Source organism: Podarcis bocagei (assembly GCF_964188305.1).
Source record: "Podarcis bocagei genome assembly, chromosome: 3".
NCBI lineage: Eukaryota > Metazoa > Chordata > Lepidosauria > Squamata > Lacertidae > Podarcis > Podarcis bocagei.
The window spans coordinates 109,015,389-109,038,793 of record NC_138127.1 but is presented as its reverse complement, the minus strand read 5'-3'; the positions used below and the strand labels follow the sequence as shown (position 1 = coordinate 109,038,793).

Below are 23,405 nucleotides of genomic sequence, written 5' to 3'. Positions count from 1 at the left end.
AGAGTGCGAAAGCGGGTCCCTGCCCCTTGCAAATCCTGCCCAGCCCCACACCCTGGTCAGTATGTGTGTGTGGCAGTGGGGACTTCATTTGTGACCATCCGCATGCTGCCAAGCTGTTGTTAATCTCTTTGTTGGAGACGCAGAATCTCCTGGCTGCCGTGTTCCTAGGCTGCAATGGGCTCCTGCGCTCGCAGAGTGATCTTGCTGCTCTGTGGGCTTTCTGACAAGGTAGCAGGTAGCCAGAGCCAGTGGAAAGTTCCAGCAGGAGCAATTTCTCTCAGGCAACATCGATACCTGGGGGAGCTGGCAGGGGTTTGGGGTGTGTGTGTTGCAGGATCCGCTCACCCAACCGCAAGGGATTTTCCTTTTGTCAGGAGCGCCTGTCACTGCTGATGAACGAAGTTTTAATTTTATCTCTTGAGAACACAAGGCATTAAGGGGATTTCAGAACATTTCCTGGATCTCTATCAAACAAGGGGGGGGGGGGACTTGGCGATAAGGCAGAAAGCAGCCCTTCGTGGGAGGACAGCTGTCTGTATGGCAGAAGAGCCATTATTCTGCTGTCGGCTTTCCCCCCCTTCCTTCTTCTGGAGAAAGGCTTTCACCTGTAGGCATTGGAATGCAAAATTGCGCTGGGGAATTGTGAAGGTTGGGGGGGGATGTTTGAGCCCAGAGAGGGGCTTAAATCCTAGGTGCAAATTCTCTTTATCTCTCTTTCCCCCTCTGACTCATTTCTGGCGAGGGGAGGAGACGCTGATCCCGTTGTGTGACTCACCCTCTGCAAAACGGAGCAAAGTGAAGTTGAACTTGCTGTGAAGTTGCCGGCAACTTTTGGCAAGGGAAAGGGAGAAAAGATAAAGCTGCGTTCCAATCAGGCGCTGTTCAAAGAGGCTTAAGAGACTTCCAAACAAATTGGAAGATGGAGGGCAAATCTTTCAGCTGTGCTGGGCTTATTTTGCCGATGGGAAAGAGGCTAGAGCATGAGTAGGCAAACTAAGGCCCAATTGCCTTCTAAGTCCGGCCCACGGACGGTCCAGGAATTAGCGTGTTTTTCCATGAGTAGAATGTGTCCTTTTATTTAAAATGCACCTCTGGGTTATTTGTGGGACCTGCCTGGTGTTTTTACATGAGTAGAATGTGTGCTTTTATTTAAAATGCATCTCTACGTTATTTGTGGGGCCTGCCTGTTGTTTTTACATGAGTAGAATGTGTCCATTTATTTACAATGCATCTCTACGTTATTTGTGGGCCATAGGAATTCGTTCATCCCCCCCAAAAAAATTATATATAGTCCGGCCCCCCACAAGGTCTGAGGGACAGTGGTGGACCGGCCCCCTGCTAAAAAAGTTTGCTGACCCCTGGGCTAGAGGACTCACTTGTCTAAAGCTTAGTTCTGTGGTGTCCAACATATATATGTGTCCCCCCGCTTCTGTAATTCAGAGGCGTGGGAAGGTGGACCCTCCTTCCTTGGAGGCTTTTAAGCAGAGGTTGGATGACCATCAGCCAGGGACCCTTTGGCTGTGATTCTAAGGGTTCCAGGGGGTTGGGCTAGATGATCTCTGGGGGTCCTTTCCAACTCTACAGTTCTGTGATTCTTTTCTGCCTACAGTCTTCTTGTACTTTATTTATTGCACTTGTATCCCACCTTCAAAGGCGCTCAAGGTGGGGCATGCAGTTCTCCCCCCCCCCAATTTCCCATCCTCACAACAGCCCTGTGAGGTAGGTCAGGCCGAGAGAATAACTGGCCCAAGGTCACCCAGGGAGTTTCATGGCTGAGTAAGGGGGATTTGAACCTTGGTCGCCCTGGTCCAACCATTATGCCACACTGTCTCTCTTGGACTGCCTTTTCCGTGCCACTTCTTGCATCGCCGTTCCCTTGACGCAACTGCTGTGCTGATGGCATCTTGAAACAATATTCATTCTGCTAGTTCTGCTGCTTTCGTTTTATTATAGGTGTTAAATGGAAATGAGATGCTGCTGCTGCTGCATTATAATATCGTCACAAGATCCAGTATTTCCCAAGCAATTTCTTCTTATTATTTTTTAAAGAAGATGCAGGGTGTTATTTTACATCTTAGTATTTCCTGAACTCTTGATAACTTGGCCAGAATGCACCCCCCACCACCATATTTAGATTGGGGAAGCTCTTCCACTGTTGCGCTTCAAAGTTGTGTGTCTGTGTCTTGTCTCTGAGTCCCCAGATCGGTATTCTGTCTTCGGGATTACCCCAGTTCATGTTTATTTATTTGCTGTTCGGTTTTACAGCCCCACCTTTTCACCAAATGACCCTAGGGCGGGCTACAAAAATATTACAACTGAAATTGTTAAATGAAAATACAAAAGCAACCAATATTGGAATAAGAAAGATAGCTATGCCAGGAGGAAGGGAGATGTCATCTCAACCAAAGAGAGCCAGTGCACTGCATTGGTAAGATCACGGTGGTCCAGTACGTGGCCAAAGGGCCGCATGTGGCCCTTGAAACCTTTTTTTGGTGGCCATCGGCAACCTTTGACATCTCCCCCAAGTCTTCTTGCTGCCTTCTCAAAGCTGTGTAAATGAGGTGCTGGGTTCTGACAGGGTCCTAGGGTAGGGTTACCAGACGTCCCCGTTTCCCGGAGACAGTCCCCGGATTTGCTAATAAGTCCCCGGACAAATTCCATCCCTGGATTTCATCTAATGTCCCCGGGAAACGCAGCAGCGGCAGTCTCAGCAGCCCGGAGCAGTTGGCTCTGGCTGGCTTCAGGAGCTGCTGGGAAGTCCCCATGTGATGGTGGTGCAGGGGCTCAGAGATGCAGCTTCCGGGCTGCCTCCACCTTCCCTGACCCCAGCAACTGAGCTGTGAAGGGAGGCTTCATGCTGCCTATCGGAGCAGCCACCTAACTCCTACTTGCGTGCAAGCAGGGCGGGGTGGGGATCTCTCGGCTGTAAAGGGAGGCTTCAGGCTACCTATCAGAGCTTGCGTGCAAGCAGGAGGGGGCAGGGATCTCTCAGTTAGGCAACAGGAAGCCTCCCTTCCCAGCTGAGGGATCCCCGCCCCCTCCTGCTTGCACACAAGTAGGAATGGGATTGGGGCTGCTCCAATGGGAAGGAAGGCATCTCACTGCCTGAGAGATCCCTGCCCCCTCCTGCTTGCACGCAAGTAGGAGTTGGGACGGGGCTGCTCAAAAAGGCAGTGTGAAGCCTCCCTTCCCAGCTGAGGAATCCCTGCCCCCTCCTGCTTGCACGCAAGTAGGAATGGGATTGGGGCTGCTCCAATGGGAAGGGAGGCATTGTGCTGCCCGAGCCTTGCCGCCGCCACCACCACTCTTGGCCCTCCGTCTCCGCCTTCCATGCCTGACCCACCGCCCACCACTTCCCCACCACCACCGAAGAACCAACTTAGGGGCTGCCCAGGCTCATGGAGAAAGGAGATAGAAGCTTCGGAGGAAGGGGAAACATGGTGGTTGAGGTCAAGGCGGTAGCCACCCTCTGCCACCGCCATCGCTGCAGCATCAACGTCCCGAACATGTATTTATTTATTTAAAGTGTCCCCGGATTCATTGAAAAAAATCTGGTGACCTTATCCTAGGGACCTCCATCCTATCAGAGCCTCGTGTCTCCTTCCCAAAACCCTGCACCTCGCTTACCTGGCTTTGGGAAGGCAGCACAAGGTGTGGCATGGGTGGCATCATATTTTGGCCTTGCTCCCCCCTGCGACAAGGCACTGTGTCCACCAGGTTCCGTGTCAAAGTCCTCTTGCAGCACGCTTAGCATGAAAGGTTGGTCTGCCTGGGTTGGAGTGTTGGACTAGGACCTGGGTGAGTGCCGGGATCAAATCCCCACTGAACTGTGAACTGGGTGACCTTGGACCTCTCACCCTCACCTGCCTTGAAGGGTTCTTGTGGGATTAAATGAGGAGGGGGAGAACCAGGTATGCCACCTTGGGCTCCTTGTGGAAAAGGTGGGTTCGTAATGCACTGGAAGCAGCTGATGGGCATTGTAGTCCAGAACATCTGGAGGGCACCAGGTTGGTGGATTCTGATTGTAAGCAACCTGTCATCCTGGGGCAACTCATTTCTAGTTCTGAATTGCCGCCATCTTCAGTGGGGTGACTTAGGAGTAAGTTGAAAGAGGATGAACTGACTGCCAGCAAGATTAAAAGCTATTGATTTGTCTCTCCCCTTTGTGCATTTCTTTTTGTTGTGTTTAACAATAAATCATGTTTTGAACAATAAGAGAGCTGCTGTTAATGGATGCAGTTCAGTTCTTGAGAAGACGACGGGAGTGGCTTAATCGAGAACTTCGGCAAACGCATGTGAAGACCCAAAGAAGCTGAGATTCCTTTATACCTATAGATATGGCTCATCCAGTGTTGGTATCAAGGTAGCTGCCTCTGAGTCCTTAATAGATGCAGTTATGCTCAGACTCTCCTCCCCATCTATGAAATATAGAGAAGTAGTCAAACTAGGGAACTATCCCTCGGGAGGCAAGGATGGCCACCAACTTGGATGCCTTTAAAAGAGGATTAGACAAATTCATGGAGGAGGAGAGGTCCTCCAAATACAAGATGGGTGACACCTGGCTTGAGAGCAGTACATGTGAAAAGGATCTAGGAGTCTTGGTTGACCACAAACTTGACATGAGCCAACAGTGTGACGCGGCAGCTAAAAAAGCCAATGCAATTCTGGGCTGCATCAATAGGAGTATAGCATCTAGATCAAGGGAAGTAATAGTGCCCCTAAGGGAGCTGGGCATGTTTAGCCTGGAGAAGAGGAGGTTAAGGGGTGATATGAGAGCCATGTTCAAATATATAAAAGGATGTCACATAGAGGAGGGAGAAAGGTTGTTTTCTGCTGCTCCAGAGAAGCGGACACGGAGCAATGGATCCAAACTACAAGAAAGAAGATTCCACCTAAACCTTAGGAAGAACTTCCTGACAGTAAGAGCTGTTCGACAGTGGAATTTGCTGCCAAGGAGTGTGGTGGAGTCTCCTACTTTGGAGGTCTTTAAGCAGAGGCTTGACAACCATATGTCAGGAGTGCTCTGATGGTGTTTCCTGCTTGGCAGGGGGTTGGACTCGATGGCCCTTCTGGTCTCTTCCAACTCTATGATTCTAGCGATGACTGCTAGTCAGAAGGGCTGTTCTCTGTCTCCACAGCCGGAAGCAGAAATGCTTCTGAATCCCAATTGCTGGAACCCAGAAGACGGAAAAGGGCTCTTCTGCTCATGTTCTGCTCCTGGGTTTCCCACAGGCATCTGGTTGGCCACTTTGAGAACAGGATGCTGCATTCCAGTTAATGGACCATTGGCCTGGTCCAGCAGCCTCTAGGATCCATTGGGCTTTTTAGCTCAGTGTTGTCTTGTTAGCGGAGAAATCTGAGGGCTCCCTTGGGCAAAAAACAAAGACACCAGCCAGGAATACCAGAGCAAAACAGCAGCCAGTAGGCTTGGTCTTGATTGAAGACTGTCGCGACAGGACTCCCACCTGCCACCAGGTGGAACAAGATGGAAGCCCCGAACAAAAGAGAACCCAAACTTTTATTAGCTGCTAATCCCCATGTTACACCCCCTCCCCAAACTACATCACTCATACATCACGGTTACATCATGAAAGGGGAGGTCTGGTGGCAGCAATCTGAGCATCCTGGACCCTGCCCCATGGTTCCCCTTGCCCTCCACCAAACACCCATCAAGTGTAACAAAAGAGATTTTTACATTTCCCTGTTTCCCAGCCAAGTTCATCACACCCTTTTGTCTTCATCTGCGTTTGTTATTTCTGGAACGGCTACCTGTCTGGCACTCAGGTATCAGGATGCCAGGAATTATCACTCAGGCAGAGGGGCTGCTGAGTAGCTGAGCTCACATGTCTATATGAATTTCTGAAGCTTCCCCAGTGAGCCAGTACATAGATACATTGATCAGTGGATTCTTACATTTGGTATCATGCAGCAGAGGCCCTTTGAATAGATAGGAAGAAACTGTGATGAAGTGTTTTGTGGGGACAAGTCACAAAAGTGATTGTGGTGATTTTGGTAGTGGGGCTGCATGTGCATGATATCTGCTGGAGGGGCAACCCCCCCCAACCTGTACATAAATTCCTGCAGCAGTCTACAATGACTGGTGATGGTTCTTCAGGATTTCAGGTGGGGGTCTCCCCCAGCCCTACCAGAAGATGCCATTGTGGAATGAACATGGAACCGACTTCCTGCAAAGTAGATGCTCTGGCGTTGAGAATCTGTGGCCCTCCAGGTGTTGCTGGACTCCTGTTCTTGGCCTTTGGCGATGTTGGCAGGGGGCATGTGGCCGCAGGCTCCCCATCCCTGGTTAACACTGACAGACAGAAGTTCCCCAGGGTGTCAGGCAGGCATCTCGCTCTAGCCCTACCTGAAGAGACCATCAGGGATTGAGCCTGGCACCTCCCACATGTTGTGCTGATGCTCTAACCACTGAGCTACAGGCTCACCACCATGCAAGAATAATAGTCCACTTGCCAAAATTGGTCTCTTCATTGTCGTCTGTGCCGCATTGGAGCAGCTCACTGCAAATATTTGCACCTGGTAAACATTTGTTCATGTGCAGCTGGCGAAACAAAGATAGGGAAGGTGTGAGTCACCCGGAGAGGTGATGCTGAAATGGAGGGCTGACCTCTGACCATTCAGCGCCTGGGTTTGCTCTTGACATTTTGATGGAGCAAAAGCAATTCTCTTACCTTTCAACAGAGGTGTGTTGGATTGAATTGCCTTTCCCCGTGATTTTAGGCACACATTTACATTTCTATCAGTGTACTACATCCTTTCTCAAGCCCATTATGAGCATTTTAAAATATAAATTCTTCAAGATGTGAATTGAATCATGGTCCAGTATGTTGTTTGCAACAGCAGGTGGATGGAGTTCTTGAGCTGACTGTTGGAAAACTCAGGACAGAGAAAATAAAGTCCTCCTTCACACATAGTGTGGTTAAACTGTGGAACTCCCTCCCACAGGAGCCAGTGATGGGTGGCTATGCTCTGTCCATACAGTTGGAAGCAGCAATGCTACTGAATGCCAGTTTCTGGAAACCACCGCAGGGGCGAGTGCTCTTGTACTCAAATCCTCTTGAGGGTTTTCCACAATGGGCATCTGGTTGGTCAATGTGAGAAGAGGATGTTGAACTACATGGCTGCTGGCCTGACTCTTCAGGCTCTTCTTAAGAACCTTAAGGATTATTATGAACATGTGTGTTCCTACGGACACTAAGGAATGGGCTGTGAAAAAGCCATGTGATCTCTCTTGGCATCTGTTATGCAAGGAGGCTTCTTCTTCTTTGGCGATCCCTCGTAGCCGAGTAAGATTGTCTTCCATAAACATGGTCTTAACAATGAGTCCGTAAGTAACTATGGAAGCCAATTCTGGATCCACACGTCCTTCCACAGTGGGGACATAGGTTTCCGGGCAGGAGCTGATCACGGAGTGGATTTACCAAGTGTACTTTCCTCTTAGCATGTTTCTCCCTTGCATCCTGAGTTTGAGGGTCTTCAGAGCCCATGGCGCCTTTGGTAAAGGCCATTCTCCAACTGGAGCACTCGCAGGCCAGTGTTTCCCAGATGTCGGTGTCCGTACTACATTTTTTTTAGATTTGCCTTGAGAGAGTCTTTAAACCTCTTTTGTTGACCACCAGCATTACACTTTCCATTTTTAAGTTGGGAAAATAGTAGTTGCTTTGGAAGACGATCATCTGGAATCTGCACAACATGTCCAGTCCAACGAAGTTGATGTTGAAGAATCATTGCTTCAACACTGGTGATCTTTGCTTCTTCCAGTACACTGGCATTAGTTCACCTGTCTTCCCAAGTGATGCAAGGAGGCACCATTGGTCACCAATGGCACACCTGCCTCTCGTGCAGGAGACCCCTGGACTCTATGATCTTGGGGAGCCAGTCCTCTGCCTGTGGCCCCAAAGGGCTGTTCTCAAGCCCTGGGCTAGTCGTATAAGAAGAGCCTGCTGGATCAGGCCAATGGCCCATCTAATCCAGCATCCTGTTATCACAGTGGCCAACCTGATACCCAAATGGGAAGTCCACAAGCAGGACCTGAGTACAAGAACACTTTCTCCCCCTGTCATTTCCAGCAACTAGTATTCAGAAGCATTGCTGCCTCTGACAGTGGAGACAGAGCAGAGCCATCATGACTTGTTATTGTTTAGTCATTTAGTCGTGTCCGACTCTTCATGACCCCCTGGACCAGAGCACGCCAGGCACTCCTGTCTTCCACGCCTCCCAGTTTGGTCAAACTCATGCTGGTAGCTTCGAGAACACTATCCAACCATCTCGTTCTCCGTCCTTCCCTTCCCCTTGTGCCCTCCATCTTTCCCAACATCAGGGTCTTTCCCAGGGAGTCTTCTCTTCTCAGGAGGTGGCCAAAGTATTGGAGCCTCAGCTTCAGGATCTGTCCTTCCAGTGAGCACTCAGGGCTGATTTCCTTCAGAATGGAGAGGTTGGATCTTCTTGCAGTCCATGGGACTCTCAAGAGTCTCCTCCAGCACCAGAATTCAAAAGCATCCATTCTTCGGCGATCAGCCTTCTTGATGGTCCAGCTCTCGCTTCCATACATCCCTACTGGGAAAACCAGAGCTTGAACTATACGGACCTTTGTTGGCAAGGTCCATAGCTTCCATGAATTGGTCTCGTTTTCTTTTTAAGCCATTAGGGCATCTGGCTGGCCGCTGTGTGAAAAGGGATGCCAGGCTCTGTTTGGCCTGATCTGGCCACTCTGCTTATCTTCTTCCTTCACATCCACCTCACGTTGTCCATGCCAGCCCCCATCATGCAGACAGCAGGTTAAACTTCCTACATCTGCAGGGGATTGCCGGGTGGGAGGTACTCGTGGAATGTGATCAAGCCTGTTTTTGCACTGTGCTAAGAACATGTAGTCCCGTGCCAAAGGCAGCTGATTGTAGCACAGATCATTTTAAAAGACTTTGCTGCGGCAGCTGTGAAGAAATTATTCTTAGCTGCTCTTGCATCTGCCTGTCTTGGGTGGTCAAAGCCACTTGAGAGGAAAAGCAGAGTCCTTTCCTGGTTACACTTATTAATGGGATGAAACCCTGAATAAATTGGCAATGATTCCAGTTCTTAACTCCAAAAAACATGTAACTGGGTGGTGTTATATTTGCAGGGAGATGATCAGACAGGCAAAAGCTCAGAATGAGCTCAGGCTTGTGAGAGGGGTTAAAAATAATTTTAAAAAGTTTATTTGGCTCTGCTTGAAGCAAGAAGCAAGAGGAAGAACAAGCAAGTGGTAGGTCCTCTGCGTGGAGAAGGTGGAGAAATACTATTGGGTGACAGAGAGAAGGTGGAACTGCTCAACACCTACCCTATTTTTCGCCCTATAGGACGCACTTTCCCCCCTCCAAAAATGAAGGGGAAATGTGTGCGCGTCCTATGGGGTGAATGCAGGCTCTCCAGGCTTTAGGAAGCTATCCGCAAGCCTTGCGAGCAGCAGCCTGCAGCCTGAAGCACGGGGCGCGCTCCGGAGCACACCCTGGGTTTTGGGCAGATGTCCGCAAGCCTTGTAAGCCCAGCGGGAGTTCCCGCCGGGCTTGCAAGGCTTGCGGATAGCAGCCTGTTCTGGGGGCTGGGGACGGGGGAAACTCGAGCTTCCCCTGCCCCAGCCCCACGGCTGGGGGGGGAAATAAATTTTTATTTAAATAAAAATTTATTTCCCCCCCAAAAAAACAGGTGCGCCCTATGGGCCAGTGCGCCCTATAGGGCAAAAAATATGGTACTTTGCCTCTGTCTTTACCCAAAAGGAAAGTGATGCCCAACCTGGTGATAACGTGGTGTAAGGAGGGAGCTGCAGCCCAAGATAGGGAAAGAGGTAGTGATGGAAAACCTAGTTACTTTTAAATGACTTCAAATCTCCAGGGCCTGATGAGCTGCATCCAGGTTTACTAAAGGAGCCTCTGGATGTAATCTCGGAGCCTCTGTCTATAATCTTGGAGGATTCTTGGAGAACAGATGAGGTTCCTATGGACTGGAGGTGGGCAAATGTTGTCAAAAGGGGGGGGGGGGAGAAGACTCAGGTAGCTAGTGACTGGTCAGCTTGACACTGATACCAGGAAAAGTTCTACAACAGATAAACAATTGCTCTGCAAGCACTTAGAAAAGGACCCAGCATAGGTTTCTCAAAAACAAGTCATGCCAGACAAATCACATTTCTTTTTTTGGTGGAGTTACAAGTCTGGTGGATCAGGGGGACACTGTGCACATAGTGTATCTTGATTTCAGTAAGGCAGTCTGGGCCTGGAGATGGATGACGGAGGACACGGGGTACCATTTTGCCTTGTCAGCACAAGCGTTGATTTTACTTCATGCCAAACTCACAAAGGTCTTGCTTGGCAAGACCTGCCAAGTCCTGAGGTTGTATCTGCAACGTGACTTGAGTAGTTTTGTTTAATTGCTAGTGAAGAGGTTGCTGAAGATGGTAATGGGCAGGTGCATAGGATCGGGTCCTGTTTTGACGCTGGACGAGGTCCTCTGAAGCCTGGCTGTGATGTGTGGGTGGATGGATGGATGGCAGCCAGCAGCAGCAGCAGGTGGCACTTAAGCTGGCGGTCTGTAGCCAGAGAGGGTAGAAGAGTTCTCTGGAGCCACCTCCACAGAGAAGGGGCAGGGAGGGGGGCAGACGGACAGACAAGCTTGGGTCAGACACAGATCTACCAGACCATGGATAGTTCCAACAGGCTGTGAAGACTCCTGGCTCCAGCCCTGCTTCAGAGCTCCAAGCACTGAAAACAAAGCTAACGCAATTCTAGGCTGCATCAACAGAAGTTGAGTGTCCACAGTAAGGGAAGCAGTGGTCCCACTCTATTCTGCCTTGGTCAGACCACACCTGGAGTCCTGTGTCCAGTTCTGGGCACCACAATTTAAGAAGGATCTTGACAAGCTGGAAGGTGTGGAGATGACAAGACAGCTGTAAGAAGTGTTTGACAGTGGAATGGGCTAATATGGGAGGTGGGGGCTTCTCCTTCCTTGGCGGTTTTTAAGCAGAGGTTGGGTGGCCATCTGTCAGGGATGCTTCAGCTGAGATTTCTGTATTGCAGACTTGATGAACCTTGGGACCAGCCTGCGCTAGTCTACCTAAGGACATTCTTCTAAACCAGGCATGTCTAAAGTCTGGCCCGGGGGGCTTAATCCAGCCCACCGGTTGGTAGTTTATTTCCTGGGGGGAAATCCAAAAAGAAGGTCAACAGTTTCAGTCCTAAAAAAAGGTCAACAACTTCATGGTCAACAACAAAAGGTCAACGGCCCTCATGAATGTTCACTTCATCAAATCTGACCCTCTTTGAAAAAGGTTTGGACACCGCTTTTCTAAGCCTAACTGTGATAAACCTATGGGCCCTTCAGATATATTATAGGATTATTAAGCACCGTGACAGCACTCAGACCCGATATATAGGGCAGGAGCTTAAGCTGCAACATCCTTGCTGCACTTCTGCAAGAGAACGACCTTCCCAGCTGTTGTGTTAGCTCCACTTACTGTGACTCGCGGGGATCAAGGTAGGAGTGGGAATTCTCCCTCTCCGCTTAGCTGCAGCATTTTCAGTGCACACCTTGTCTTGGGTCTTTGTCACTGAGCGGCACATTTGTGTCACTGGGCATTAGGTACAGCGTGACATTTCAGCCAAGCAGGCTGGTTCTGCTAATCCTGAAACAGATGGCGATTGCAGAGTTCTTTGCCGAGATCAGCCAAACGATAGCTTCAATCAATAATGTGGGCTTTTCTGTTGTGCCGCAGCTGCCTCGGGGTTTGGAAACGGCTGCTTTCAGGGAGCCAGAATCATCTTCTGTGCCTCTCAGAAAGGGTGTTGCAGAGTTGGGGAAGGTTAAAAAAATGGCAACCAAAACGCTGGAGGGGATGGAGTGGCTCACCTCTGAAGAAAGGCAGCAACATTTGGGACTTTTTAGTTAGAGAAAAGGCGAGTAAGAGGCTACACAATAGAAGTTCATAAAATTGGGCAGAGCATGGAGAAAGTATATAGAGAGGGTACGTTCTGTCGTATGTGGTGGACCTGTGAAAGGGTCAAAGAGTATTGGGAAATAATTCATAATGAATTGAAAAAAATGTTTAAAAGTACTTTTCAAAAAAAAAAACCAGAGTCCTTTTTGTTGGGGATAATTCAGATGGAAATTCCCAGGTATCAAAAAAGGTTATTTATGTATGCCACTACTGCAGCCCGTGTTAGCCCCAAAATGGAAAACGAGCAAAGTCCCAACCGAAGAAGAATGGCAACTTAAACTGACGGAATATGCGCAGCTTGCGGACCTAACATATAGAAGAAGAGAACAAGAAGAATATATGTTTAAAGAAGATCAGAAAGTGTTTATTGAATATACGTGGAGAAATTGCGTATAGTTGAAAACGTTTGCAGCATTAAGATAGATTTAACAGTGTAGATAAGTTTTGATGGATGTAATAGTGGGATACTGAATGGTTTAGTTTATATAAAATATGCAGGGATTTATGTTATGCAAAATGAACCATGGAACAAGAAGAAGGGAAGTCATTTTAAAGTTGTTTAAATGGATATTCTAAAATTTAAACAAAATTTAATAAAAATTATACAGAGAGAACATATATAGAGAAAAGTCCCCCCCCCCTCTCTCCCAACACTAGAAGTGGTCAGGCAACAAAGCTGAATGTTGGAAGATTCAGGGCAGATAAAATCCCGCAGTTTGGTCAAACTCATGCTGGTAGCTTCAAGAACACCGTCCCACCATCTCGTCCTCTGTCATCCCCTTCTCCTTGTGCCCTCCATCTTTCCCAACATCAGGGTCTTTTCCAGGGAGTCTTGTCTTCTCATGAGGTGGCCAGAGTATTGGAGCCTCAGCTTCAGGATCTGTCCTTCCAGTGAGCACTCAGGAAGATCAAACCAATCCATTCTGAAGGAAATCAGCCCTGAGTGCTCACTGGAAGGACAGATCATTGCAATTCTGCGTTTGCTGCAAACCAGCCTTCTTTAAAAGATTTTCCTCCATCAGCTACGTCCCCCCTGTGGCGGACAAACTGTGTTGTATCTGTAATAAGCTTTGGCCTTAGATGTCAAATGTTTGTGGCACATTCTTTTACTTGAGAGGTGGGCAACCTCAGGACCGTGGGCCAAATGTGCCCTTCCAGTGTTCTTCAGGCCACAACTCCTCTCCAGTCCTGCTTTGCATGGTACCTTAAACATTTATGCCTGCCTGGGAAGTGTGTCCTTGGACTCCGATAATTCTGGTGCCTTATGGCTTTGGGAAGCCCACCACAATCCTTTCTTTTATTTCTCTGTCGATTGCCTGCATGACAAAAGGGAGTTCAGCTATTCTGTCAGCCGCCCCTCCTTTGTCCAATTCAGTCATTAACCAGCTAACCTTAAGAGCGGCTTTCTGTATTCATTGCTCTGGCAGCTCCTTTCAGCGCCGGGAAGATCTTTTCGATTTCTTTATCTCCACAAGAACACCCTGAGATGCAGACAAAGCTGCCAAAGGGAGAGGAGGGGGCCGGTTCAGCACAGGCATGCGTCACCGTAAACATACTACATTCAGCCTAAGTCGGCTGACAAATGCTTACACGGCAATACATTTGTTAGCCTTCAGGGTGACGCGGGGCACTTGGTTTCTATGGGTCCTTGTGTTCCAGCCCCGGGCAGTGTCATCACCACAGAGTCCCACTGCCCTGGCTTGGCCAGCCATGCTACATATTGAGTAGGTACAGGGTAAAGGGAACCCTGACCATTAGGTCCAGTCGTGTCCGACTCTGGGGTTGCGGCGCTCATCTCGCTTTACTGACCGAGGGAGCCGGTGTACAGCTTCCAGGTCATGTGGCTAGCATGACTAAGCCGCTTCTGGCGAACCAGAGCAGCGCACAAAAATGTCGTTTACCTTCCCACCGGAGCGGTACCTATTTATCTACTTGCACTTTGACGTGCTTTCGAACTGCTAGGTTGGCAGGAGCAAGGACTGAGCAACGGGAGCTCACCCCGTCATTGCGGGGATTGGAACTGCCGACCCTCTGATCAGCAAGTCCTAGGCTCTGTGGTTTAACCCACAGCGCCACCCGCATCCTTACATATCAAGTGCTGGTACTCAACTGCGTGAAGTAATGTAGGACACTGTTCTTCAACCTTAGGTCCCCAGATGTTGTTGGGACTACAACTCCCATCATCCTGTCCCATTGGCTAATCTAGCTGTGGACGGTGGGAGTTGTAGTCCACATTGTCTGGAGGGCAGCAGGTGAAGGAAGGCTATTCCTCAACTTGGAGTCCCCAGATGTTGTTGGACTATAACTCTCACCATCCTGTCTCATTGGTTGTGGGCGATGGGGTTGTAGTCCGACACACCACCTGGGAACCCAGAGTTGAAGAACACAGCTTTAGGGTGTCAGGATACCACTCCCTGGAATAACCTTTGGAAACTTTGCTAGTAACGTGCTCACTTTGGGAGCTGTTCGGTGGCCACGTTTTGACTCACGTTTGTTAACAGTCACTGGCTGAGCAGTGAGAGAGATGCTTCAAACTCCTTGGGCTGCATTCAGCCAACCCACTGCGCTAGCAGAAGTCACCACAAAGATTCCCACAGGTGCAACAGGAATTCCTCTCCTCCCTCTGCCCACACTATCCCCAAATCTGCTCTGGGGGAAACCCAAAACCATGGTCTTTCAGGTCATAATAAAGCATAGTACACCATACTGACTCTCCAATTTCCTGTCTGGAGTCAAAGGGATAGAGTGGGATACCAGTCCAAACGTGCCCCTCAAAAATAGATCTGGTTGGTAGTTGAAGTCTAGGAAAGCATTGAGTTATGCAACAGCTTATTTGGGGTAGGGGCAGCCCAGCCGTGATATCCACCAGTGCAGTCCTGCTAAGTTAATTTCTTCCAGCTGTAACCTGCTGCATAGCGTTATTCCAACAAACCAGTTACTGCAATGCAGTGTTTCAGCAGCGAGTAGATGGATGCCTGAAAGTGGTATTATGATTAATGCATGAATAATAATATATATATATAACATTTTGTGTCGTTTTGGAGACCTTAATTGTGTTCTTCCTCCTAAAGTACCTCTCCTACAACTTCAAAGTAATATGATTAGACTCGAATCCAATAACATTACCCTTTGCCTCCAGCCGCCTAGTTGGGGTGTGTGCACGCACGGTGTATTAGTCATCGGTTGAAGGTTAGCGTTCAATCATTCATTTGCTGAAAACAGAAAGGCATCTGGAACCTGCTTCTGTCTTGCAAGGCTGGACTTGGCTGAAGCTGAAAGGCTGTGTTTTGGATCTCCTGGAGGAGAAAGAGTAGGCAGCGGGTGGCGGTGGCTGTGGAAAAGAGAGAAAGGATGGGATGGGGCTATCTGGAGTGTTGAATAGAATCATAGTTGGAAGGGCCCTCAAAAGATCATCTAGTCCAACCCCCTGCAGTGCAGGAATCACAGCTAAAGTTGCCCTGGCAGGTGGCCATCCTACCTCTCCAAGCATCCATGAAGTCTCTGAACCCTTGGTCTTGAGCTGGTTACCTTTCTCTCCCTTGGAAAAAGTACAGAGAGCTGAAGTTGGAAGAGCAATACTCTTCCCCACTTCCTCTTCCAACTCTCTGACGTTTACCCAGATCCTTTGGAAACGTGAAGTATGTGTGTTCATCCTTTTCACTCTTGGGAGTAGCGATCTACGGGGGGGGGGGGGATCAAAAGTGACCGGAGGAGGCTTTGCATTCTCTCAACAAATGTGCCCAGGGCCTTAAAAATGTTGGTGATCCTTGCAGCAAAAAATACTATTCAGCATCCATTGGCTACCTGCCTGCTGCTTCCCCTTACTTAGGCCAGCCTTTCTCCACCTGTGGGTCCCCAGATGTTGTTGGACTACAACTCCAGTCACCCCCAGCTAGCAAGGCCAGAGCTCAGGGATGATGGGAGTTGTAGTCCAACAACATCTGGGGAACCACAGGTTGAGAACTGCTGCCCTAGGCCTCACAACCTCAGACAATTGCTGGAGATGTGGTGCTGTAGGGGGAGGCCTGTTCTCGGGGGATGGCAGGATGCTTGCAAAATTCTGGAAGGAGGTTTTAGTTCTTATGAGTACAGTCCTCAATCTGAAGTGGATCCTGAGTTCTAGCCCAGTACTTCTGGACTGTGTACCCCTTGAATACGGAGACGGAGCAAGAATTGAGCTTCCTAGTTTCAAAGGTGGCCAGGAGGCTGAGCTGGGGAAAATGAGTGACCCAGGTATAGATGGCTGGTCTGTTGGCTTCTTGTTCCTTGGAGCTGCTGAGAAAGAGGCATATGAAAAGAGAAAATGCAGAGAAGTCTGAAGACGCCTGGTAAAAAGACGCAGGTGGCGCTGTGGTCTAAACCACAGAGCCTAGGGCTTGCCGATCAGAAGGTTGGTGGTTCGAATTCCTGTGGCGGGGTGTACTCCCGTTGCTTGGTCCCAGCTCCTGCCAACCTAGGAGTTCGAAAGCACGCCCAAAAGTGCAAGTACAGTGGTACCTCTGGATGCGAACGGGATCCGTTCCAGAGCCCCATTCACATCCTGAAGTGAACGCAACCTGCGCATGCACAAGCGGTGAAACCCAGAAGTAATGTGTTCTGTTACTTCTGGGTTGCCACAGAGTGCAACCCCAAAACACTCAACCCAAAGCTACTTCAACCCGAGGTATGACTGTAAATAAATAGGTACCACTCCAGCGGGAAGGTAAACGGTGTTTCCATGCACTGCTCTGGTTTCGCCAGAAGCTGCTTAGTCATGCTGGCCACATGACCCGGAAAAGCTGTCTGTGGACAGACGCCGGTTCCCTCAGCCTGTGAAGCGAGATGAGCGCCGCAACCCCAGAGTCGTTTGCGACCGGGCTTAATTGTCAGGGGTCCCTTTACCTTTAAGATGATTTTGGGATCTGCAGAGTTGGATGGGTAGCCAAAGAGGAAGACTGCTTATTCTGTACCCAGGGGCTACTAGGATGCAAGTTACGTATTGTTATCTTTCAAACATAGAAAACTGTGCATTTAGAAAAGACATTCCAGCAGGATCTTAGCATTTGCTTCTAGTAGATCCCAGCAGCGGATTCCTTTCCAGGCGGCCAAACAGCACACGATCTTCTGCAGTGGGGTTTCATGGGGATTTGTAGCACTTGGAGCTTTCTATTCAAATGAAGATTCACCTGGCAGCATCGGAGCAGGGTTTGGGGTGCAAGGAAGGCCCCTCCCCTATGGATTTCATGCAGTGGCGTAGCGTGGGTTGTCAGCACCCGGGGCAAGGCAAGTAATTTGCGCCCCCTAACCCGTGGATTTGCGCCCCCTAACCCCCAGGTGGTGCGCCTGGTGCGGCCGGCCCCCCCTGCACCCCCCACGCTACGCCACTGATTTCATGCATGTGACCACTTTTCCTCCTACACAGCTGGAGGCAGACTTCGAAACTTATAGAAGGCAATATAAAAACCAATTAAAAGCGTAAGAGTACAATATGAACTCACTCGGCTGAAATAGCAAAATAACGAGTCTGATAAGAGCAGCCCTGTTCCCCCAAAGCCAGTGCAAAATGATGGGCTTTGTGCCTCTCCCTTAAAAAGAGATGTCTGTAGAGCACCTCTATTACTGATTGTTCTCATGGAGGTAAACCTGGCAAGTTTATGAGGAATATCGGTGTTCCCTGGGTTGCAATTTTAAAAATGATTTGCAGTGAGCTAAACCATACGTGGGTCAGATTCCCAAAATTGTTGCGAAGTGGTTGCATGTTCGTAATAGTTCAGTTTGCACATATAATGACAAACCATCGTGGTATGTTCCAGCCTTTGGGGCGACAATTCTCAGCAGCCCTGGCCGGTAAGGCTGTGTGATGCTGATGGGAGTTGTAGTCCAAAACAGCTGGACGGCACCCGGTGGGGGTTGTTATTACCCGCCCTTCACCCTAAAGTCCCTGGGTAGATTACAGTGATTCAAAACACAGCATTAAAACAGTTTAAAATAACTATGTGGTTGCGGGACCGCCTCTCCTGGTATGCCCCGCGGAGTACCTTAAGGTCCATAAATAGCAACACTCTAGAGGCCCCGGGCCCTAAGGAAGTCAGATTAGCCTCAACCAGGGCCTTTTCAGCACTGGCCCCGGCCTGGTGGAACGCTCTGTCTCATGAGACCAGGGCCCTGCAGGATCTGATTTCTTTCCGCAGGGCCTGCAAGACAGAGCTGTTCCGCCTGGCCTTTGGCTTGGACTCATTCTGACCCTTATGTTTCCCTCCCTTTATGTGATCTATGAGCTACTTTTTAAAATGAGGCTGCATTTTAAATAGCATTTGAACCTGTATTTTAAATTGGGTTTTTTGTCCCCCCCCCTTATGTTTTTACTGTAATTTTTACTGGTGTTAGCCGCCCTGAGCCTGGCTCTGGCCAGGGAGAGCAGGGTATAAATAAAATTTATTATTATCATTATTTATTTACAGGTAGGTGGCTGTGTTGGTCTGCCGTAGTCGAAACAAAAAAATTCCTTCCAGTAGCATCTTAGTGACCAACTAAGTTTGTAATTGGTGTGAGTTTTCGTGTGCATGCATAGTTCTTGCTGCTTGTTTTTGCATTAACAGCACCAAAGTGGAGGTCCTGGGCTTCCCCCTCTCAGCCTCACTGATGCGTTCCAAAGGAAAGCAGAGCAAGACATTTGGCACCAGCTTGGCTGCAGGAGTTGCCGGAAGGAGGCGTACAAGGCGCCATCCAAGCGTCTTAGGGACTCCACTCTGGATTTGTGTTGGGTTCACTCCTTAGCCTCTTTCCCCTAAAGATATCCCGCAAGGCAGCAGAGGTTTAGGAAAGAGTTTTTCCTTCTCCCAGGTGGGCTGCCTTCCCAGGTTGATGAGCCCTATTGGCCTCTTCACTTCCAGGCACAACAACAGGGTTGCTTCTAACATTATCAGGGGGGAAAACAATGCTGTCCAAGGTTGTAAAGACTGCGGAGAGAATAATTGGGTGCACTCTTCCCACCTTGGATCAAATCCACGCTTCCAGGTGCCATAAGAAAGCGGCAGAGATAGCGCAGGATAGTGCGCACCCGGAAATGATCTCTTTCAGCTTCTGCCTTCTGGAAGAAGGTACAGGGTTATAAAGACCAGGACTAGCCGCCTGAGAAACAGTTTCTACCCAAATGCGATTTTGGTTTTAAACGCAGTGTGGGAGTATGTTGGGAGTATGTTGTATTTAATTATGGGGTATCAGAGTTTTTAGGGGCTAACCAGGCTGGGATAGCAGGGATAGCAGGCGTGTTGGTTTGTGAATGTTTGATGAAGATTTTTCAATTTTGTTGTTCTGTATGGGACAATGACAATAAGGATTATCGTATCTTATCGTATACATGTCAGGTGATAAAGGCCAGGGTAAAGAGCTGTGTCTTCAGCATTCGCTGAAAGCTGTAGAGTGACGGGGTCGGGTACGGTTAGGGGGGAAAGTATTTGCCCGTTTGCCCTCTGACGAAAGAATGACCAGTCCATACTTTTAATGGTAGGTTTATTGTAGCTGTGAGAGACAGAATAACAGGAAAAACCCCAGAAACCCAGAAGACAGAGAATGCCCTCTCTTGACCATTGGCACCCTGAACTTCTGACCTTCCAATCTGAGGACAGGGAAGGTCTCATCCTGCGTACCAGGTGGAGCTGGTAGACAGCTGCCCTGGACACAGAATTAACCTGTGCCTCCATGGACAGCTGTGAGTCCAGAATGACTCCCAGGCTGCGCACCTGGTCCTTCAGGGGCACAGTTACCCCATTCAGGACCAGGGAGTCCCCCACACCTGCCCACCCTGTCCCCCAAAAACAGTACATGGAGAGGATGTGGAAGTCCCACTGTGCAAGTGGAAGTCTTTGCACTAACTGTCAGTATCTTGGTTTGTACGTCCAAAATGAAAAAATAGACCTGCGGAGTACGTTTAATTCTTCTGCGGAACGGGATGTACAAAGCAACCTCGGCAAAGAAAAGAAAAAGAAAAATGCCCAAGAAGATACTCTCCACAGCCTTTCCATGAGATCGAATTTCAAAACGTTCTCCGAAGCCACAGCCATCTGCTGGTGAGATCGGCTGCCAGCCTGTCCGTCAGCGAAAGCTGTCTGCTTACAGGGCGCCCAGATGATGGGGGATTTGCATTGTAATCAGGCGGTTCTGAATGCAGATCCGTCACAATTGTCGTAAGCACAATTTGCCAGCCATATGCTGCGAACCCAACTGTTACAACGAGCGCCTTCCTTGCCAGTTGTGACACGTCTCCTGTTTGGGGCCTCTTTGTTTTTTGGACCGCCTTGGCTCAATGTAGCAGAGACCTCACTTATATTTCTCTCTTCTGCATCCCTTCCCAACCCCCTGTCTCTGATCCGCAGATACTCTGAGCGAAGCCTTACAAAGTGCATTGGCATAACTATAGAGACCCGGCCGGATTACTGCCTGAAACGGCACTTGAGCGATATGTTGTCATACGGCTGCACAAGGCTGGAGATTGGCGTTCAGAGTGTCTATGAGGATGTGGCCAGAGACACCAACAGGTAAGGAGAGGGGGCTTTCAAAGGAGACATCCTTGCTCCCTGCCGCTGAACTTGAGACCGGGTAGCAGGGTCTACCAAAAGCTTTATGATACTCACAGCGGTGTGATACCCAGGCGAAACACAGTTCAAAGGCATAGCAAATGCTGCACATGGCTGCACCAGTGATCCCACGTAAAATCATAGAATTGAAAGGGGCTCCAAGGGTCATCCAGTCCAACCCCCTGCAATGCAGGAATCACAGCTAAAGAATCCCTGAAAGATGGCCATCCAACCTCTGCTTGGAAACTTCCAAGGAAGGAGAGTCCACAGCTGTTACCCTCAGAGAGCCAGTGTGGTGTAGTGGTTAAGAGCGGTAGTCTCCTAATCTGGGGAACCGGGTTCGCGTCTCCGCTCCTCCACCTGCAGCTGCTGGGTGACCTTGGACTAGTCACACTTCTCTGAAGTCTCTCAGCCCCACTCATCCCACAGAGTGTTTGTTGTGGGGCAGGAAGGGAAAGGAGATTGTTAGCCACTTTGAGACTCCTTAAAGGGGAGTGAAAGGCGGGATATCAAATCCAAACTCTTATTCTTCTTCTTCAGAAAGTTCTTTTTTTAAAAAAAATAAATCATTTTTCTTTTTCATTCATTACATACATCTCAGATTCTTAACATTTATTATATATTCCTTCCTCCCTCCCCTCCAGGGCTTTCCCCAACTTCCGCTTCTGGTTTGTTTCTCTTTTCACCCACTTTGCTATCTCCTAACAGAAAAAGTTGTTAATAACATAACATCAAGCCTAAAAACATAAAAATAAAAGTAAATACACCATAATATTTCACTATTTTCTAATAATAATAATAATAATAATAATAATTTTTTATTTATACCCCGCCCTCCCCAGCCAAGGCCGGGCTCAGAGCGGCTTACAAGCAATAATAAAAACAAGATGAGTGATTACAACTTAAAAACAAAAATAAAATACAACATTAAAATAATGGAACATTAAAATATTAAAATGGAGCCTCATTGCAGGAGAAGGAAAAGAAAAAAGAAAAAGGGGGCGGAGGGAATCAAATTGGCTCCAATCCAAAGGCCAGGCGGAACAACTCTGTCTTACAGGCCCTGCGGAAAGAGATCAGATCCTGCAGGGCCCTGGTCTCATGAGACAGAGCGTTCCACCAAGTTGGGGCCAGTGCTGAAAAGGCCCTGGTTTTGGTTGAAGCCAATCTAACTTCCTTAGGGCCTGGGACCACTAGGGTGTTGTTATTTATGGACCTTGAGGCTCTCCGTGGGGCATACCAGGCGAGGCGGTCCCGTAGGTACGAGGGTCCTAGGCCGTGAAGGGCTTTAAAGGTCAAAAGCAGCACCTTAAATCTGACCCTGTACTCCACCGGGAGCCAGTGCAGCTTGAAAAGCACTGGATGAATATGCTCCCATGGCAGAGACCCTGTGAGGAGCCTCGCTGCAGCATTCTGTACCCGCTGGAGTTTCTGGGACAGCTTCAAGGGCAGCCCCGCGTAGAGCGAGTTACAGTAGTCAAGCCTGGAGATGACTGTTGCATGGATCACTGTGGCCAGGTCGGGGCGGGAAAGGTAAGGGACCAACTGCTTGGTGCGGCGAAGGTGGAAAAATGTCGCCTTGGCTGTTGCTGTGACTTGCGCCTCCATGGAAAGGGAGGCGTCAAGGATTACACCCAAACTCTTAACGGAAGGCAATGGCACTAATTGGGCCCCCGCAAGAGAAGGGAGTTGGTCCCTCATCCCCATGCTATCCCGACCTAGCCATAGGACCTCTGTCTTCGAAGGATTTAGTTTCAATCGGCTCCCACGAAACCATCCAGCCACAGCTTCCAAGCATCTGGTCAGTGTGTAAGGGGCCGAGTTGGTGTGGCCATCCATCAGTAGATAGAGCTGAGTGTCATCAGCATATTGATGACAGCCCAGCCCAAAGCTCCGGATAATCTGGGCAAGAGGGCGCATAAAGATGTTAAAAAGCATTGGGGAGAGAATTGCGCCCTGCGGCACTCCACACACCAAGGAGTGGCGTGACGACATTTCCCTCCCTAGTGCCACCCTCTGTCCCCGACCAGAGATAAAAGAGCACAACCAGTTACGGGCTATGCCCTGTATCCCCACGTCTGCAAGGCGATGGTCCAGAAGATCATGATCGACCATGTCAAAGGCTGCTGACAAATCTAAAAGGATCAGCAGTCCTGACCCGCCTCGATCCAGTTGTCTACGAATATCATCTGTTAGGGCAACCAGAGCCGTCTCCGTCCCAAAACCAGGACGGAAACCGGACTGAAATGGATCTAATGCCGATGTTTCCTCCAGAAACCTACCAAGCTGTTCAGCAACCGCTCTCTCAATTACCTTACCCAGGTATGGAAGATTTGAAACTGGGCGGTAATTGGATAGGTCTAAGGGATCTAATGAAGTTTTCTTTAAGAGTGGACGCACCACTGCTTCCTTCAGTTCCCCTGGGAATGTCCCCGTGTCAAGGGACAAATTGATAATTTCAACCAGGGGGGTCCGCGCAACATCTGGACACTCCCTAATCAGCCAAGACGGGCACGGATCAAGGAGGCAGGTGGTGGGCCTACCAACTTGGAGGAATCTATCCACATCAGTAGGGAGTATCCGATCGAAATGGTCCAACACTGGACCTGAAGTCAGTCGAGGGGCCTCCAGTTCAGTCACTGTGTCTAAATTGGCAGGGAGGTCACGGCGGAGCAACAGGACTTTCTCCGCAAAAAAGCTCGCGAATGCCTCACAGCTGTGGGTCGAATTTGTGCTTAAATTTGGTTGTCCTCCTAAGGACGTTATTGACCTAATTATTCTAAAAAGTTGTGCCGGGCGAGAGCTAGCGGATGCAATGGAAGCTGCAAAGTAAGATTTCTTAGCAGCTTTCATAGCCATCTCATAGGCTTTCA

At 49.1% G+C, this 23,405-nt stretch overlaps 1 protein-coding gene across 1 annotated transcript in view; it reads left to right on the top strand.

Moving 5' to 3' along the window:
* ELP3 (elongator acetyltransferase complex subunit 3) overlaps window positions 1–23,405 on the top strand; it is a 112,904-nt gene that overhangs the window by 16,689 nt on the left and 72,810 nt on the right. Inside the window, exon 8 of the mRNA XM_081188644.1 lies at window positions 20,332–20,493. Coding sequence (XP_081044770.1) covers window positions 20,332–20,493 — 162 coding nt within the window. The remainder of the gene's footprint in view (window positions 1–20,331; window positions 20,494–23,405) is intronic.